This window comes from Opisthocomus hoazin, chromosome 5 (assembly GCF_030867145.1).
Source record: "Opisthocomus hoazin isolate bOpiHoa1 chromosome 5, bOpiHoa1.hap1, whole genome shotgun sequence".
NCBI lineage: Eukaryota > Metazoa > Chordata > Aves > Opisthocomiformes > Opisthocomidae > Opisthocomus > Opisthocomus hoazin.
Window position 1 is genome coordinate 71,220,707 of NC_134418.1, and position 20,759 is coordinate 71,241,465.

General features: G+C 37.2%; 1 protein-coding gene across 1 annotated transcript in view; it reads right to left on the bottom strand.

Moving 5' to 3' along the window:
* Window positions 1–12,358: 12,358 nt before the first annotated feature.
* SPOCK3 (SPARC (osteonectin), cwcv and kazal like domains proteoglycan 3) overlaps window positions 12,359–20,759 on the bottom strand; it is a 232,908-nt gene continuing 224,507 nt past the window's right edge. The window contains exons 9-11 of the mRNA XM_075421673.1: window positions 16,916–16,978; window positions 15,510–15,647; window positions 12,359–14,519 (exon numbers count right to left, since the gene is read on the bottom strand). Of these exons, the coding sequence (XP_075277788.1) occupies window positions 14,347–14,519; window positions 15,510–15,647; window positions 16,916–16,978 (374 nt within the window). The 3' untranslated portion in view covers window positions 12,359–14,346. The remainder of the gene's footprint in view (window positions 14,520–15,509; window positions 15,648–16,915; window positions 16,979–20,759) is intronic.

The window sequence follows — 20,759 nt, forward strand, 5'->3', positions numbered from 1 at the left end:
ACAGTTCTTTGTGGTTAAGTTCTCACTTCATACACCCAGATTGTAAAATCCTGAGTGTGAAATACTTTGCTCTCCCATCTTTCTACTGGTCTAAATGTGATAAAACAGAGCATTAGACCCTTTCAAAATTTTCAAGTCAAAGTGCTTTAAATGAGAGATTAATTAGACCATCTGTCTTAGGGAATTTAAATGACTTCCCACTTGCATTTGGTATTTAATTATAATTAGACCAATATATCTGAAACTTTTCACTAGACCAACAAAAATGCCATTACCCCCTTTGTCCTGCATTTCTGTCGTTGCACATCACCGTGCAGTCCCAAAAGTACAGCTCTGCTGTTCCCTTGCTGTGCATAGTACATTTTTCCAAGAAGTAGTTGGAAGTCTGAAAGAAAAATGTTTTCTAAATCTGGTATTGGCTCCAGAGAGAGGTAGGATCATGCTTCCCATGCAATGCAACCAACTCTATCACCCTGCAGCAGAGCAGCATGGGGGATAAAAAGACCACGGAGTCCTGTTAGGTGTGGACTCCTGAGAACAACCGCAGTGTTGATCCACAGCTGAAGGGGCAACGCTGCCCATGGACTCCAGAAGTGGTATGTGGTAACAAATGTGGTTCACACATGTTAATGTCCATTTTTCATTTGATTTTACAGCACAGCCACCTTGCCACAGCAGGAATGAATATAAATCCTCCTGCAATGGGTATTCATCGCTTCTCTGCATGTGTATTCTAGACACTTCATAGACTCATTTGCCAGTAACTTCATTACAGTGCATTTCCAAAATAACAGAGAAAAGAGTTATATTTTAAGCTCTTTTTAGGCCACCCCCTGTAATTTTAAAAGCAATTCAGGTGTAAAAATGTGAGAATTTGCTAATTATTATGTGTTTAGGGGATTATGTAGACTTCTTTTTCTTACATTTGTCAGGCAAATCAGCTTCTTGAGGCTGCAAAGTGCTCAGTGATAAAATGCTCCCGTGTGTGTTGTCATTAATTTGTCATTTTTTTGACTACAAAGCAAATGGAAGTTCCTTAGACCCACTGGGGGCTTTCTTCCAGGATGGTAAAAGAATTAAGAAATTTGCTTTCCTACCTGCCCAATGGCAACTCCTCAAGCTACCATGGGGGAGACTGAAGAACGGTGTTAAAAAACCCCAGGGTGAGGTAAGCTGACCTTAGAGCAAAAACAGCCGGTAGCACTTGCCTTACAAGGAACTTTATTTGGTGCATCCTGCAATATTTAGGTAACAAGGCAAGACTAACTTTTACCAAGGACAGGTTCATCAGTTTTTTCTCAGACAAAAATACCATTTACCAGACAACGAGGAATTACTTGCAAATTGTGTAAAGGCATCTGCATTTTGGTTCTGAATCACAAAAAGTTCTATAGAATTGGCAAAAAAAAAAAAACCTGGAAAACCATAAAACATTCTTTTCATTGGAAATAATATAAAAAGAGTTTCTTCATTTATTCTTAAGCTGCCACATCACATTGTAACTACAGACTTAATCAGAGATCTCGCAGCATGCTGCTAGTCTATCCCAGCCCCTGCTGTCACTGACAAACAAATCTGTTTCTGTCAGAAGTGTGGAGCTACTCAAATCCTGATTCTCTTTATTGCTTAGCCACAATAACCTTTCTTTCCTGACAGATAACATACAGCAAATATTTAAGGTGCCTAATAAAGACAGGCAGCAGAAAAAAAAAAAAATCATTCAAAGATTTCTCTGGTGCTTTCCTCACTCCTGGCTAAGAACCTGCTACTGAGGGTCCTGGTGTCCGAACAATGGGGAGAGGATTGCTCTCTCCTGTCACTGGGCTTCCTAGTGACATTTCCTTCAACATTTCCATGTGAAATCCCAACGTCTTTTGTAAGTAGCCCAAAGAATCTACAACTACCTGATTCTGAATGTTGAAATAAAATGAAGCCTTTAATCCCAGATTTATTCTAAGGTCAAATCTGCAGTGAAATAAATCAAGTAGCAGGGGAAAAAAGCTGATTACTAAAACCATTAGCAGGATGCATCGACATAAAACACAGTGACGTGGAAAACACAGCAGTAAACTCATGTGCTCCACAAAGCTGGAAGTGGTAAAAAAAAAAAAATCTGTTTTCTAAAAGAAGAAAAAGCCACATGAAAAAGAAGTATCAACAACTTCGAGTAAAGTTTTGTTGGACAATAGTGATGCATGGACTGTAGTAACACTTGATAAGTGCAGCAGTTTGCATATATTTTTGAGTTAAAAATCAGAAATGACGTGCTATACAGAACAGTGCTATTTTGAGGGGAGGGAAGCCTTGTAAGCTTATTTATACCACCTTTTGGCTGATCAGTTCTCTCAAACTCCTCCTTTCTGGAACTCTCATCTTCCTCCTATACCCCTATCTCACAAAGAAGAAAAGGAAAAAAAAATCTCCAAACACAAAAAACCCCAATGAATCCCCTACCAATGTTTCCTCAAACCCACTCTAGGGCTGGATAATCAGCTCACTAACTTTGCTGTCACTACTGGGCACCCTCAATTTTGAGGGGCTAAACCCACTCTAACAATGACAAACAGTGAACAGAAAATAGCTTTCTGATTCCCATTTCAGAGAATCACAGAATGGTTGAGGTTGGAAAGGACCTCTGGAGGTCATCTTGTCCAACCCTGAATTTTGAGGGTTACTATTCATGTAGCATCTCTAATATCGATATATGATTTTACATATGTCACCAGATTCGCTAAATATCATTCAAACGGTTTGGTTGTCGTTAATACAACTAATATTCCTCCTAAACACAAATGGATGTAGGACCAGGTCTTACACACTACTGAGGAGCACAGTCACTATATTCTCACAGCATTTAAAACACCTCCGTTCTCTTTTAATAACATTGTGTAAAAGCCACAGCACAGTCCTGACCTGACAACCTCATCCAAATGACTAGTTGGTAGGCTATTTGACCAACTTTTGTTTTTGCTGGGACACCACTCTTCTTTTCAAAAATATAAAAAACTTGAATTATAATTCATAGCTCAGCCCTCAAAAATTTGAGTCAGTCTAGCTGTTTGCATTTCTTAACTTGGAAGAAACTGTTTATTAATTCATAATAGACATTATTCTCTGGAATCCACCATGGACAGGGCAGAAGTTCATATCAAAAAGGCAACATGTGTCTGCTCTACATATAAAGAAGTTGGTTATTCTAATTTGTGTCACAGTAACACATGGATGCCCCAGAAAGATCTTGGCTCCATTTCAGTAACTGGTATTTAAATAATGTGGGCCCTGAATAATGCATACTGTCTTCTAGTATTCTCTAACAGGATATAGATGAGGAAAAAAGGTCGGTTTGTGTTAAAAGTCATTGAAATCAGTGACAGTGAATAGAAAATGGTTTTCTGATTTCCATTTCACAGAATCAGTGAATGGCTGAGGTTGGAAGAGACCTCTGGAGGTCACCTTGTCCAACCCTCTGCTCAAGGAGGACCACCTACTGCAGGTTGCCCAGGACCATGTCCAGCTGGCTTTTCAATGCCTCCAAGGATGGAGATTCCACCACCTCTCTGGGTTCGTTTCAGAGCTCTGTTCTCCAGACACATAATGAAGCTCATTTTTAAAAAATGTAAAAAGGAAAATAAATCATGATTTTTCATCTCTAGTGAAAACTAAAAGGTTTCCCAAATAACTTTGTTTTTTATTGTTTTTAGGGCATTCGCTGACTTGTTTACCAAAGTCAAGATTTTAACAAGATTAGTGGTGTATATGAGCAGGAGCAAAACTCAAATACAAATACAACACTGATAGTTTTTTCCAATCTATTGCACAACAGACATTTAATATTTAATGGACTAACATTCATGTAGTATTTTACACATGTTAGAAGCAAACTGGGCAATTATGCAACTACTTTCACAAAAAAAAATCTGGAATATATGCCATGTAATAAAAACTTTACCACAGTTACTACTTTTTGTTTATTTCTTTGTTTTCTCTTCTCTTTTTGTATATTTAAGGCCTCCCCGTTTCTGCATTGCAAAGGAGAATTTATAATCACTCTTTTCTGAGGAAAAGAAGCTAAAACTTTTCTTCTGGGCAGCAAACACCTGCATGTAATATTCTGTTTGTTCTGTCATCTAGCGTTCATCTAAGAGTAGCCACTACCACAGTCTTTCTGGAACCACCTCTTCAGAAAATAAATCTTATTCTCAAAATAGTAATTTTGGCATTATCTTGGTCTACTGAAAATTTTCGTTAGACACTGACTAGACAGATAATATTAGTCATACGCCCAATCCTAACCCTGCAAATCCAAACAAAATTAAAAGAATAATAGAATTACCTTTTACTTATGTTGTGAAGAAGTTCCATACCTTTCCTTCAGAAATAAAGATGATAAATTTTGGTGTCCAGGAGATAATACAATCAATATATATAGATTTGCAGAGCGCCGAAAGACACTTAGTGACACCTTTTGTAGAACGACACCTCAGATACTTTTCTACATCTGCATGACAAATCAGTATTTTCTGGTGGACTACAGATTAGCAACTGAGAAAGAAGAGATCCTAAGAACAATCTAATGCAAAATGTCACCGTCACCATGTGAAACACCTTTGGTCACCCCCCTCAGAGCAAGCAAGCGAATGGGAAAAGGAAAGGGGCATGATCAGGGCAAAAAAAGTCTGTAAGGGAAATGTAACAGTTATTTCACAGGTAGAGTCCTGGATCTGAAGGAACAACTTCCTAAAAATAGACGCAGAAAAGCAAATCTGAAGGCACTACTAATCTTTCTTCTCTTCCATGCCTTGAAACTCACATTAGGTCTCATAAATAACTCCCCAGAGAAAATAAGGAGCCCCAAGGGGTAAATGAAAACAATTACCTCTCAACAATTCTAGGGACAGATCTGTCTGCTTTCTCTGCAAGGCCCCTGTGGGGACACAACCAGGATTCGACCCCAGCTGACGCTGGCCTTGACCCTAGCTATATGCTGTGTACACTGGAGAAATGTACTTAATCTGAAATAAGCGAGAGCCACATGAGAAAACTTTGAGGTTTGACTCTAAGAAGTAGTTTGGCAGCTACTGTAAGAGGTTTCCAGACAAGATTTGCAGTGTTTCCTGGTGTTAGCAAGGCTAACGATGAATTCAAGTTAGTTCTAATATTGCCAGCACAATCACTATGGCATTATAGTACTTCCATTAGGGGATCCAGCAAATGGTGGCAAGTGTAGCTACCCACAGAAATTTTTTTAAAAATGAAATTAAAGTATGAGATACCAATTTTTGTATGTACTTATTTTGTGCTCTGGGGGAAAAAAAAAAGAGGGAGAAAGAAAAAGTAATAAAATCTCTTATAATTGCTTTGGTTAAAAAAGCATTAATTAGTCCTTGCCCAGTAATAAAGTCAAATTAATCAGCTTCAAAGAAACTTTTAGCATTTAACCAAGACTGAAATAAAAATCCAGATTCTAACCACAGCAGGGTATAAAATGATTTCCCATGAAAAAATACTATTACATTTGAACTGCTATAAAGGTCTTTTTCTTCATGAGCATGTTAGAGTAAATTATCAGTGACTCCTATATGCCAGTCAAATGCTATTAATGTCAAAAATCGTGGTGAAAGGAAAGATTAGTATTTTTACATCCATTTTTAATACTACTGGATGAGATCCTTAAGTAAGATGTTACACAGAACACCAAATCCAGTCAATAGGTCACGCATTTTTTTTTCCTGATGATCCAGATGTGGCTTTCCCAGTCCTAATATTCAAACAACAAAAGGAAAGGGCAATAAACCCCCCAAGGGGGCCTTGCCTAACTCTAGGTTTCCCTTTCAAGAGTTTACAATGAAAGTCAACAATGGCAAGACATATGGCCTGATTATTTGGGCTTTTTATAAAGCATTTGACAAATTTCCACTAGACAAGCCTTCTTTCAAGGAACAAGGCAGAAGAATAAGCATAAGGGCACAGAAAAGGTGGTCTAAGAAGGATAAATAATACAGCCTGAAGTACTTTTAAAAACATTTACTTTCTGAGTCGATTGCTAGTTCCCAGGAAGTATGAAGCTGGCCATCTGTTGCTGCTCACATCACGTGTGAAGGGTCGTAACTGAACTGCTAAAAGAGATCTTTAGAGCATACGAAGTATTGGGAACAGGAGCCATCTTGGAGCTTCCTGACTGCTGTAGTAATTCTTAGAAGATTTGAAGTATTTAGTGGAAAAATAGATGCAGAAAGGGTGGTGAATAGACCCAAACGCATGGAAAATTGACTTGTGCAGCAGACAGCTATTAGCTGTGATGGTTTTTCAATAGATAATAGCCTAGGAGAAAAACGACAGTGAATGGTTTCTTTGCAAAGAAAAAGAAGTCTCCTCACTAAAGTCACATTTGAAAGAGGGAACAACACATTACAGTTTGGTGTAGTTAGAGGAGCTATAATTGAAAGTCATGCCTGCTCCCTCTTTAGTCCAGGTCTTTTCTTCAGAGGATGTGTGGATCACTTCATGAGCGTGTTGAGAAGACACCACTTGAAGGGTGACTCTAAGGACAGGAAGGATGTGTAAGAGCTCTGTTTTGGATCTCTCCAGCTCTTTCAAGGAGGAAAGTCAGGATCTTCTATGAGCTTTCATAGCTCAAAGAAGATTGGAAGCCATATTCTGGAACAAGACAACAGTGACGGCTAGAAGCCAATCCTAGAGAAAATGCATAGTTCAGGTCATTTCTTAGCAACATAGCTATGAAAAAATTCAGACAGCTCTGGAAATATCACTGCAGTGTTTTGATGCAGTAACTATTTCAAAAATCAACATTTTTGGTCCTGGATTCCACTAAAGGGAATTACTGGAAGCCATTCCTTTCTAAGCAAAGTACCTGACTTGTTCTAATGTCAGCATCCTTAACAGGGGCAGCGGGGAAGTGATAGTTAGATTTAACTAACAGTGATTACAATGCATAACTCTCAACTTGTGGGGTTTTTTTAAGGTTTTTGTCACAAAAAGGTGTTATGCAGTTGGAAAACTGCAACTTTTTACTTTGTTTTTGTGTAAATATACTGCAGTATTTCTTCCATCCTAAGTGAAAGCTCCTGGAACCTCTCCCCATATGAAAAAAGTAGCTTTGGCAATTTACAGATGTTTCCTCCATAAGCAGGTATAATCCCAGAAGTATGGGATAAAGCGTTGGCTATAGACTGAGATAGATAAAAATCACAGGACTAAGGGACCCTTTAGAAAAAGCAGGCGGGAGCAAGAGCAATGTGAGGCTTTCTCACCCTCACTAGATAACCATTTTTCAGAACTCTGCTTTGGTAGTTTACTATTTTTTAGACTTCTGGCTTGTTTTTTCTCACCTTTGCTATAATTTCTTTGTTTTTCTAACAATAGCTCAACCAAGAAGACTTTAAAAGTGAAATTAATAAGAAAAAATAGAAACCAACCTCACAAGCACAATATTTATTTCTTTTTGAGATGGATAAAATAGTAAGGAAAAGCAGCTAGCTATTCTGTGATTATAGTCCAGCCAGGAGAAATGGAAAGTTGACACACCTGACAGAGCAAATGTCATTTATGAAGATAAAGTACAGAGCCCACAGAGGCCACTGTTGTGGGACTTTCCAGTTTGCATAACCTCACTTTGCAAAAGTATAAAAATCTTTCTCCTTCTTCCACCGCGCTCGGGCAAGCAGCAGCAGCAGCACTGCCACAAGGCCCTTAGGCTTACGCAATTCCCCTTCAGCAAATCTTTGCTCTGCGGCAGAGCTGATCCCTCTGCGGTCAGGTCTCGACACAACTGCATCAGCTGCGCAGGAGCACGGAGAACGGTAACGCAGAGATGAGACACACCAGGCAGCTGAGGTTTCCGAAACCCGGCGCTGCTCCCCACAGCCACATTCTCTGTGTTGTGTCAAAGGAGCTGGGGGCTGCAGGGCAAGGTTCCCATCTGCACATAGAAAGAAAAAGATCTCTCCCTGTACAGCAGCAAATAACAGGAACTTTATGCAATTTTATTCCTGCTGTTAAATAGGTGCTTTTTTTTCCCTCCCATTGTTATGTAGTGGTATTCAAGGACCAGTGGAGTGGGAGAGAATTTAAGATACATTGACCTCTAATTAACAGTAAAAGACGTGTATTAAATATTTGAAAAGGGAAAAAAAGGAGCTTCTTTCACTCACTTTCTCATAACAATTGAAATCTAAATATGGCCAGAGAACAGCTAACAAGGCAGCTAGTGCTTGTGGTGTAAGTCAGACCTATGAATCATAGGAGTGAACTGTAAATTAGAGGATCTAGTCATTACCTGTTCGGCACCTTGTGTCAGCACTGACATTTCTTTTCTGTTTACAGAACTGATACAGGAAATTTACTTCGATGGCAATGCTTTTTTCTGCCAGTGTTGCTGATTCAAATGAAAATTACTGTGCAGAGAGATAAAACACTAATGCAATTTCTGCTACATAAAAATCAAGCTATCTTAATGGACAACATACACAACTTCCAATGCATTATTCTACTTTTACATCAGATTCTAAGTAAATTGCCATTTATATAAACAACAGCTCTGGACAACTCCCTGCACTGTCAGGCAAGCATTTGTAATAGATGTGCCACATTACTTCTGGGCGAACATGTACTACAAACTACTTCTAAGGAACTCTCTAATGTGCCCGTAACACATCCTCAGCTCCTAGGCTGGTCAATGGTGCAATTGCCTACAGATGCTTTGTGTCACAATGCCTCTATGGGAGCTGAACTCGCCTCAGCACTCACATGTAATTTCTGATGTGAATGATGTGCTGTAAAGCTACATAGACTAATAAAAACATGTGTGTGGGGAAATTATGAGGGGAAAGAGCAGCAAGAGCAATGAACTTCAGATCCTCACAATTTTTCCTCAGTGACAGGATCAGTCAGCCACCCAAATACATAGATAATGCCCCAACACAGTCTCATTCTAATTTTTCTCTGAAAAAACATGGACTGGTATCATCATCTTGTGCTGCTACAATGTCATTTCACATTGTGTATCCTCTTATTTAACACTTATAAACTTGTGACATCCGTTTGGTCACAATTAATTACAATGAAGACACAGCCCAGTGACACTAGCTTTCCACAAATCTGTTCATCACACTGAGGAATCATGAAAACTTCCCCAACACAATATAAATGCATAAACTTCCACATAGATACAACTGTACTTTTCAGGTAGCTGCCACAGATGTTACAGCAGTAAAAATTCTTAAAGACAGTTTTTAACCACCTCAACCTCAATTTTTAAAATGTATGCCTCATAAGAACAAGTATGTTTCATAGGCATTTTTTACTTTGGGAGATTTGGCTTGTATTTGTGCTGGTGACATCTTTAAAATAATCTCTAGATTTTCTTTTCTTCAAGAATAGCTGTTTACACTAGAAAACAGAGAACTTCACATGCAGATTTGGAATTAAAGCATGTTTTGGTTCCTTAACACTGATGTGGTACAATGGAATATACAGAATAAAGTGTAGTAAAACTGAGCAAGCCCCAAAGAAGTTTTGCATAATGCTCAAAACCAATCGATTTTGAGTTACAACATGCTTTCAACTAACTGCATTATTCTTGAGAAATAAATAGAATTGCACCATTATGGCTGAAAAATTGGACTCTTACTGTCGATTGCCATTGCTGGGGTTTGTCTGAAAGAAAACCTCAGTAATCTCTACTAGTTTTCAAACAAAATCAACAAAGTATTTTATTAATCACTACTCTGTTCTAACACCCCAAACTCAGTAAAACTCGGTGCAGCTCTCCAGCCCCCTCAGGCACATGGAAATCCACCAATCCAAAGCATTACAGTTACAGCAGAAGAGATCCAATCTCCTCCTCTTCCCAGGGACTGAAGTCCAGTGGACAATCTAACCTCACCAGAACATGCCAGTACGTGAACCTGTGAGGTAAATAAACTATGAAAAGGGAAAGCAATTTAAGAGTCTTCCTAAAAACGAGTATCTGATGTTTAACAGCAAGACTTAAGAGAGCCCACTCTCAGTGCCTTGTGCTGGGTATAGCCAGCTCTTGAGGCACCTGCCTCATCAGCAGTGTAACGAGCAGAGCCCCAGGGGTGTGTATTCTTGTTTTAATTCATCAGCCTGCAGAACCCGCTACGAGTTTACAAAGCTGCTGTGAATGCTCTGGACAGACACAGACAACAGACCCCCTCCCTGTTCAACTTGATTTTAACTGATAAATTTCAACCACCTCTGTAAAATTGGTTACAGGCATCACGTGCACAAGTTTTCTGGATATCCCTGCCTGAAGTTTTAATCAAATTTTTAATATGGCATCATGCGGAAAGCTGGTGAAGAGATGTAAAACGCTTTCTGTTACTACTAAAGTTATAGCATGGAGATTCTTTTTAAAAATACGCACACACGTTTCACTTGTAAAACTCACCTCCAAGAGGACAAACAGATACGGTGCAGTAGTTTCTTTCTCAGGATTTGGTCCAATTAGCATCTGAAACACAATGAAAAACACTGACGGAAGTGTCACCTTTTAGGCTTGGCAACTTTTGCCCATTCTTGCTCTGGTTCCTTAAAGACATTCAAAGACTGGCTTCTGCCGCCACTCCACTGGATGAAGTAACAAGCCAGGAAACTGCACCCACCCGGTACAGTGAGTACGACGACACCAGCTTAGCAGAGAGCTACTCACCACAGAGGATTACCCTGTTACTTCAGCACGTCCAATACGGTACTTGCCTTCAGGAGCCGGCTGGGTTTTTTTAAAACTTTTGGTATTTTAATTACTTACCTAGTGATAACGGCTTAAGTTGGAGATTCTTCAAGCCATTATACTGTTCTTCAAGTTTATCCCAATCTGTTTCTTCAAACATAAACTTGGTGACAAACTACTTAGTGTCCACTGCTCTACATGAAGTAAAATTGTGGATGATTTGTTACTAATACATTTAGATTAGTGGAAAAACAGTAAAAAGGATTACTGTATTTCAAATAAGTCTTTGCTGCCACAGCCGTATTTAACTCCATTTTTTAAATGCTTTTTTAATTAGAAATATATACACTGTTCTAATGAAGAAACCCTGTACATACAGGTGTTTTTAAATTTCTTATGAAGCATAAAATTCATCCACTTTCTGATAAACTTTCATTATTCCATCTGGGCACTGGATTCTTTAGCAATAATAAAAGAAATCCAGTTCCTGACCATGTGCATAGAAAAAGTAAAAATTTTCCTGCTGTCATTATGGTCCATCTTCCTCAGTATAGTACAACAATCCAATTTTTGTACAAGCAAACTAATGATGTGAATTAATTTGCTTTTAAACTAAGCATATTTATATGGTGTGACCTGAAATATTCCCTTTGAATATTATATAACAATTGATTCCACTGAACTCGGTATTTCTTGCTTTTCAATGAATCTGAGAATTATAATTCCACACATTGTCAGAAAAGCACAAGGATAAATGACTCTGCCTGAAACTCTCCAAATTTGTATCAGTATCTTTGCATATTTACAGGTACATACATGTGCACAATTGTAGGATCAAGAAAAAACAACAACAAATGACAGAGACACTGCAAAAACAATTAAGTTTTAAAATCAAGGGCTCTCTACCGCTTTCTACCTGACTGTAATCATGAGGACATACCTCTGTGCAAATTTTTGGATATGATGGAAAGAAGGGAAAAGCTTCTAAATGGTGTAGTTATTCAATGATTTTACATTATCAGCCTTTGCCTTTACTTGTTCTGCCTGCTCTTTACTTCATGCATTTCTTTAATGCTGCAGTGAAGTAGTTTCCAGTTCACTTGGTATCATGAAAGCAAATCAACACCCTAATATTAATCCATAGACAAATTCATCTATTCTATTTAAAAGGAAGGATGTTGTCAAAGGAAGTCTCACACTATCAGTCTCTTCTCTGGCTCTTCATTCTGAGCGACAAACAACTCAAGTGTTTGTTGTTGCTGTTTCAGACCACAAAAATTCTCAAAAGTGACCCTGAATCTCCACTTACTTCTGACTTTGTGATAGGTTGCTTTGATACTCACGGACTAAAATCCACACTTATTCTCCCCTCTTCCAGTTCAGTGGGGAATTTGCAGTGAAGAATATAAACTTCTTTTGTGCTCTTCTGCATGACAGTTCACTTTAGAATAGTCCTCATACTAGTCCCACTAGGTTACATACATTATAAGTTCTCTTTCTGTACTTTACATCTGCTAATATAATAAGTTTTAATGAAATCCATTTTTAGTTTGTCATCTAATGACCATTTATCACATTCGAAAAAAACCAACACAACAGTACCTGTTACAACAGCCAATAATGACAACATGTTTTGTTTAGCTTCTTTATTTAAAATCAATTTATATATCAGTTAATTTCAGCCATAAGAAACTGTTCTCTGATAAAATCCCACTATATTGGAATGGTAAACTCTTAACTACTTTTATTTAAGAAAATAATACAACTATGCCCCACAAATTATGACAGAGTTCAAACAGAAATATCTCTTTCTTTACTACGTAATGAAGACAATGTCAGTAAAGTACATAACAAAGCTATAGAAAATTCAGGAAAAAATACAGAAAAATGAAAGCTCCCTATGGGTTTTGCCTTAGTCAAAAATTCTTTACTGGAAATAAATCATTAATAAATGGCTTTATACAAATAAATACATATTTTAATAGGTGAAATGTGTCTGAAACATCAATTCTTCCTGTTTCAAAATTTCATACTATGCAAAAAATCAGAATGATGGGCTATACTGGCCAAAGGTTGGTTATAAGAGTCTTTATTTTGCGAACTATACAGAAATGTTAAAAAAGAAAACGCATTATACTTTTCAATATTACACAGGATAAACATTAAATTTAGTATTTAATATGTGTAAATTAATTCAAAGAAGAAACTGATTTTCCTTTTAATTAATGATGGGAAACCAGTGATCCAGTTTTGAAATTATACAACCTGTAGTATTACATTATACAGGTCATGTCAATTTTATTGTGGGCAGAAAGCAACAGATTTGATATGAACATAGATGATGGAGTCCCAAAATGTCTACACAATTAATTAACATGCTAACATAAATACAGTGATTAAAATAATTTTTTCTACAGCCAAATCTTCAGTGCTACTCTACACAATAATTATAATCTAGTTCACATGGTAATTACATAATAATAGGAAAAAAATTTTAAAAACCCATTTTCTTCATTCCAGCAGCAGTACCTATACTGGTATTAATTTGGTAATTGGATGTGCTTAGCTATTGCCTAACTTCCTATACTGGTATGCATGCTAAAATCTCTCTATTTCTATTTTGCAAGGCACCTTTACAATACGTTCTTCTAAGTTTCTCCACTAGTAACAGAAAACAACATGAATTAAGATAAAGATCCAAAACTACTTCCTGAATTAAGAAAATAAAAAGTATCATTATACACTTCTTAAAAGCTACCTTGGGGCAAGTGCCAATACTCTGAAATACAGTCATGTATAAAGGTAATATAATTTTAAGCAATTTTTTTTCCCCATGTAAAGTATTTTATGTTAATCTGATTAGAGAGAAATACAGAGAAACAACAATAGATGAAGCAATGTTTGAGTAAATAATGACAAAGTCTATACGACCTTGACATGAGAGAAAAAAACTAAGGAAAGACAAGCAAACATTAGAATTACAGAACTGGTGCTTGTCCATGCTACTGGTTTTGAAAAATCCTTTCAATAACCTAGCCATTTCCTAATAAAAGCCGTAACTACAAATGCAAACACAAAGGAGGACTTTGCTTTATTTTTCCCTCTTGATAATTCTTCTCCATACCTTTGGTTAATTCAAGGCTGATGAGATGCTACTCGTGCACCGAAGTTTTACTACTGTAATACATTTTTTATTTATTGAATGGACAGTTTGCAAAGCCTGCAGGGCTTAAAACACTGACAGAACTAAAGTCAAGTTACAGTATGTTTTCTGAAGAGGACATGCACAGTTCCAAGTACGGGCAAATATCTTTTCACCAGAGTTTTGAAGAAACTGCTTGTCTTTATAGTGTGTTTTGCACATTTATATTTTAAGTACCACATAACATTTCTTTCTTCAGGCTAGACTTCCAATGTGTTTTCTTCAGCGCAAAGGCATTTAAAAACTCACATAACATAATTATTCTTATTTAAAGAAAAAAAAGTCTACGACTCCAGCTGCAATGTTTGAAATAATCATACAAAATATACATGTTTGTTAGAATCCTTTTGATCTTGGAGAGCAAAGGGATTTTATGAAATGACACCTTGTGAATTTTAGAAAGGTACAATTCATGGACCCCCTAATATTATCAAATATATCCATCATGATCATCGTCGTCATCAACATCATCATCTCCTTCATCTTCATCATCATCTTCAATTTCATCTTCATCATTCATTATTTCATCTTCGTCATCTTCATCATCTGTCCATTCATGGAAATCGCCAGAGGCAAAATCACCTGAAGTCTCTAAATCAATAGCTAAAAACGTATGATAGTTATAGAAAAGACACACAAGACACACTACATATTTACAATTTAATATACATAGGCACATCAGAATATTTAGTTTCAGGACGATTACTTATTTTAAACCACACAGTGTGACATCTTTTGTCTTAAAAGAAAACCACTTTAATAGGGATGAATTTCTCAATGATAACAAAAGGAGACAAATTTTATGGATTTGTAGAACTATAATGAGTGCCAGGAACAACTGACAGAGATTTAAGTCCAACATACAGATCACAATGAGGACTACTGATGATTTCTTACATATTATCTTGAACCATACAGAACTGTCTAGAAAGCTATCTAGAAACTGTCTAGAAATGATCTAGAAACTATCTAGAAATGATTGTGAATTAGACAGACAACAGGCCTGAGTTTGTATGTCAGATATTGTGTTAAATTTACACTTTGATTCAGGCTATGTTCTTTTGTTGCAATAGAAGAGAAAGGAGTAATGTAAGACTTTTTTTTTTTTAAAGGAAAATATTTTATTGCCACTTTTTGCATCTGGGGCATCAAATAAGAGTGAAATAGGAATTCTTGGAAGAAGTTCCACAGTGCTGCAAGGAAGGGGAAAAAAAGGGAAAATCTAGCGTGCTAGGGACTTTTGGCAATTCCCTCGAACATAAACTGAAAAAAATGTCAAACTGAATTCACTAGCATGCTGATTACCCAAAGGGATTTCATCAAGCATTTTGGGTCTTGTCTAATGCTGCTCTAGATAATTAGTTTTCCCTAGGTTTATATACACTATGCCAAGCACTTATATGAGGTCTATTAATAGCTGGCACAGTGTTAGGAATTGAAAAATATAATGAAGTAGTAACAATAACAAATTATAATTTACGTCAAAATCCCATGTGGGTCCCACATCTGTTCTTACTGAATAAATTCAATCTGGCTGGTAATCCAAGGGAATAACACCTCTAAACCAAATGCCCCAAGGGGCTCTGAACTTACCGCATTCTGCCGCACCGTTTGTTCTGGATCCTGTTACCTCATTACCGTATCTGTCAACACACCAGCACTGCCCTCCGCTTCCATGGCACTGACTTGGTTTGTAATACCCATCTTCATCACATAAGGGGATGTACTGCCCTGTGATACATAAATATTGAATAAGAATATTAGAAACTGCCTCTTGACCAATGTAACAATTGTAGCAGAAAATAACTACCTTTTGCTGTTCCCTCACTCCAGACTCCACACTGACTGCTTTACTTTCTATTAATAAATTCAGTTAAGCAGAAAATGACTGAATATATCAAATGTAGGAGGGAAAATAACACATATCAGTCTTGGACTGATTTCAAGAAACAAAACGATCAACCTTCCTTTAAGTTTTTCACTGATCCTGTGATACGTACTCTTTACTGCCTGAATGTCTCCGTCAAGATCTTTGCTGTATTCTGGAGAAAAGGCTCAAATATAGCACCCAACCCTGAATCAGATGTCCTATCATCTGTGGAGTACAAGCAAGTCTGAATAATAAGGGTCACGCTTCCTGGACTAATAAACTACCTGTTACAATGCTCAGGAGCTATTTTTATTTAATATATATTTTACAATTCCTTTGTTTACCCACTAATATTTAATTACCCCAGCACTGCAGACAAATGCAGTGTAACACAAATTTTATCAGATACAAATGTAAAAAAAGAATGTCAAAATTGCATCTATCTGTAAAATACCTAGGCAAATTAGGTTCTAAGACAAAAGGGTTCCCCACCAAGAGTACAAGAGACACAGTCAAGAACTTATTTTGTGAGGCAGTGACTTGCCTAAGGCTGAATAACCCACTGTTTTTCATTTGGAACAAACGGAGACTTTTTGAACAAAACATAAAATGTAGACAAACCGCAATGAACAAACATTCATATGAAAGCATTTTCAGTTGCACAGTTGTTAGAAACCACCCTTAGCAGAAACCATTACTTAGCAGTAGTTTTGACTAGTTTGGGCCAAGCTTTTCATTGCAGCTTTTATACAGTGGCTAACAGTAAAATGAAGATTTTACATTTCAGTAATATTGATTTATATAAACTGATTCACAACAAAGATTTCAATTACTTAAAGAACATTACAGGTAAAGGATGAACAGAGATACTAATTCAGGAGTGCCTTAGACTGTCCCCTCTATAACTGTAAAAACTTACATTCTATTAGGGTAATAAAACAGATGTAATATCTTTTGGTAGGTAAGGTAATAAAACTAAGTTTAATAGCTTTCAAAAACCTTCATAAATTTTGTTGCTGGAATTTACTGCAGTCTATCTTTGTTGGATTAATATTGATTTTATGTTGCTGTTTCACTAGGGTTATTTATGTAAGCAATAAAACATTCAAAAGAATGATCTATGGCTCACCTAGGAGCTTCTTTCCTCCTTGCTGCTTCTGAATGTTGCTGAGTTCTGTCTGGCAAGGTGGGTCTAAAATGACAAAAAATGTTAAACATTACACTTTATCTAGGAAGAAAAACATATCACTAAGTTTTCACAGTTTGCTACATTCTGAAGTCACTCTTCACTACTGATCTTGAGAAACACACCCATCCTGCGCTAATAGTTCTGAAATAAAAGAACTACTGCAGCTTGCTACAGCTCCAGAACTATGAGTTAGAGCACCACCATGGATTTGTGCAGAAGGTCACTCCCAGTTAACCCATCTGTAAGTGAGCATCTGGTCACTAGTCTGGAGGATCAAGGAATGCTGGACCAAAATAGGAACTCCACCACACCCTGCTTTATCAGTCTGCGGGAGTCAGAGTGTGACAGTGAAGATTGCCTCGTGTATTGCTTAGAAACAGGATGGCTCTTTCCATTCTTTCCTTTTTGTCCTTGTTAGAAATCACGTTCAAGTTTTGTATTTCACATACTGCACGAAGAAAATAAGAATTTTCTCCACTGAAGAACCTGCAAAATTGTGATTCTATTGCAACAATTTAAGACTGAATCCCATGGGCACAAAGCCCCATATTTAGCAAACTAAGTTAAAAAGAGTGGCCGAATTTTAGATGGCTCTAAGAGGCAGAATAGGTATTAAAATTCAGTTTTCCATTCTTCAGAGTTATAGCTTACTCCAGTTCTGAATAATTTAATTTTCTACTGTCTATAAAAGCAAGTCACAGTATGCCTCATGAATGGGAAGGAAATAAGACATGAACGTGTATACGTTACTGTTGAATAAGTAAAAGTATCAAAGACAGCAAAGTACTAATCTCTCAACGTTGATGTTGCATACATTAGCCCACTAGCACAAAGGCATTTCTCATTCTGAACCAGCAGCAGTATTACTGAGTTTACTCACATGTGTCTTTAGCTTCTACAGTTCCCACACAATATTCTGGTAACACCTCACTAGAATCTCACATTCTATGAATATTAAATGTATTTTCCATTTTAGCAGACTGATTATTTAGAATCCATCTTTGTCACGCAATTAACTCAAGGCTCCCTTCTTGAACTTAGTGAAACTACTTTTTTTCCATGCACACAGGAAAAATCTTCTGAGCTAGTTTAAAGATGAGAAAAACTGGCCTCGCTTACTGATGAAGCACACACTTAGATCAGAACCCAGTCACTGTGCAGGGCAATGGGCAGGCAAAAATCACTTGAGCGGTGACAGTCCAAAGCAGCCTTTCTTGTTCTTCCTTAAGAGGAACTCAGGAGTGCCAACCCTTCAGCCATCTGAGAGCAGCACAGGATGCACAGAGGAGTGCAGGAACAGCAAGAACACATTATAATACATGGAGGCACCTTATAAAAATGTTCAAACTCTGGTGACAAAAGCCTAGATCAACTGGGGATCAAAAAATCTCTTTCTGGTGAACACAGAGTCCCTTGACTGGCATAGCCGAGCTATACTAATAGGCCTTTGGTATTATTCATGAGTTCTTATCTAACAGAATAACTAGAAACTGGAAGACAACAGTAAGCCCTTACTGAGAGCAGGCTGTTAATTTCTCTTGGCCTTACTTTTTAAATGCTACTTACATACCTCATACATTGAAAGAAGCTTATAAACATATAGAGTGGCCTTGACGCTAGTGGGCCAGGTTTTCACACTAAATCTATAATGATTCTTTTTAGAGTTAAGTCCTTAAAAGTAGGCTCTACTTTTAAAATACTGTTTACAGGAGTGAACAAATTTTCAAGAGATGTCCTTCCAGACAACCATGCAATTTTCTGTGTGTACTCTTGAAAACCACTGTGACCTCACATCAGTGGGTGGGTACTGGGTATTAAGTATTCACTCCTTGAGTATTTGCTGAGGCTATATAAAGTTTTACATTTCTTGCTGTAAGAAGTGCTTTGATGATGATCATACCCACTATTAAGCTAGAAATGTTCATTACCTTTCAAAACTAAGGTTTCTGTCTTTCCTTATATTTGAAGAGTTAAGCTCTTACTTGTCCAACATTCTGCGGTTCAAGTATTTCTTAAACCAGAAGTATTTCCATTAATCCATAATCTAAAAATTTATAGTCATTTATGCACACAAGCAGCACAGGCTAGAAAGATCTTTCAAAGAAGATGGGAAATATGTTGAAGAATACTAGTCTAGAAAACTACTAGAAAAGTAGTCTAACAGGAAAAATATATGTGTTTTGGTCTATGGAAAAAAAATCCTAAAATTAGAAACACAGAGTTGCACACATGAGCACTAACATGTGGAAATGTGAAAATGACGGACTACACCTAAAGAAAAAAAATCTTCATTTACAGCTACTAATCTTTGGTGGTATAGTTACAAAAAAGGAATACCACTAACCAAAAGGTAACAAGGCAATATGAGAAAGTTACTTACCCAAAACTCTTCTCCTCAGAAGCTAGGTCTTCTATATTCACACTTAAGCTTTGCTTCTCAGGATAAAAGCAGCAAAAACTCTTAACAATACTAAATCCCTCTGGTGCTTAAAACTGTCAAAGAGAATGGCAGGCTAGAAGTTCAACCAATTCCTTTTGGTCCACCACATTTCCTTTTTCCTGTTTCTCCAAATCATAATACTCCCCTCTTTATTTTCCAGTTAGTTCCCGAGTTTGGAAAAGCTTTCTTTTAGATTTCTAAACTTACTTCAATTAAAAAACACTGTCACTGGACAACTTTTGGGAGTCATGAGCCAAACAGAAAAAACTGCTTCACAAAAAACAGTGTGGTGGCTTCCTTTGATACTGAAATGAACGATGTCAGATGAATCTGACATCAGTCTTTCCGATAATCTGAATACAAGTAAGAGACCTAATCATCTTCATCTTCAATCTACTTCCACAGACATGACAGGAATTGTCTTTCTGACAATATCACTGCATTGTTATGAGTGATTCATGAACCACTGAACAGCAGCCATCCACAGTTCTACAGTGCTCGACGTACGGATGTGCACCAGATTACCCTACGTTATTTATACTGGCCCTTGAGACATCAATATTCAGTTGTGTCAAGAGGTGCTGCAAGGCTAGTATAATTCAGATTTGATTTACCAAAAAGAGGCACATTAACAGAGAAAAGAGTAAAACTGGCAGATTTTACAAAGAATGTCTAGAATTTTTAACAGAAATGTCTCAAGGAGCTGCTACCCACGCAGTGAGCCTCCAGCTTTCAGATTCTCCATCTTATTCAATAACAAAACAGTGATTTTCTGTCTATCAAGTAGACAATATTTGGCAGAGCCCTTAGCTTCTGGCACAAGACCCACTGCAGATCAGGCTGCCGTGTTGTGCCTTGCTTGTGCTTGAGGTCAAGTATTACAATTGTTCTTGGAGTTCGAGGCTTGAACTTCAGTGATTTGAAGCAATCAATGCTGCACTTCAAGAAATCCTTCTGGGGACCTCAATTACGTCTTAAGACATATTACATCTTTCTTTAGAACCATCTATAAACATATTTGAGGTCCTGCAATCTGATGTAACAAATATGAATCACAATAATTACATTCTTCTGTAAGATGGACTAGTTTCAAAGTCATAAATATGTCTTCTAGCCTTGACAGACAGAAGAGCCTGTAAGAAAAAGGCATCTAGAGAAGTGCTGGACTAATAGATCCATGCAGACGCCTGCAGTAAAGAAGTGCTTAGGTGCTAAGTATTAATATTCCCAGCAAAACTGGACACTCCCCTAGTCTGAAGCAGTGATGCAACAAAACCAAGGCTGTAATAATGATGAAGTACTGGCATAAAGAATTTCAGCCTATAAAAAGGCCAACACTGCAAC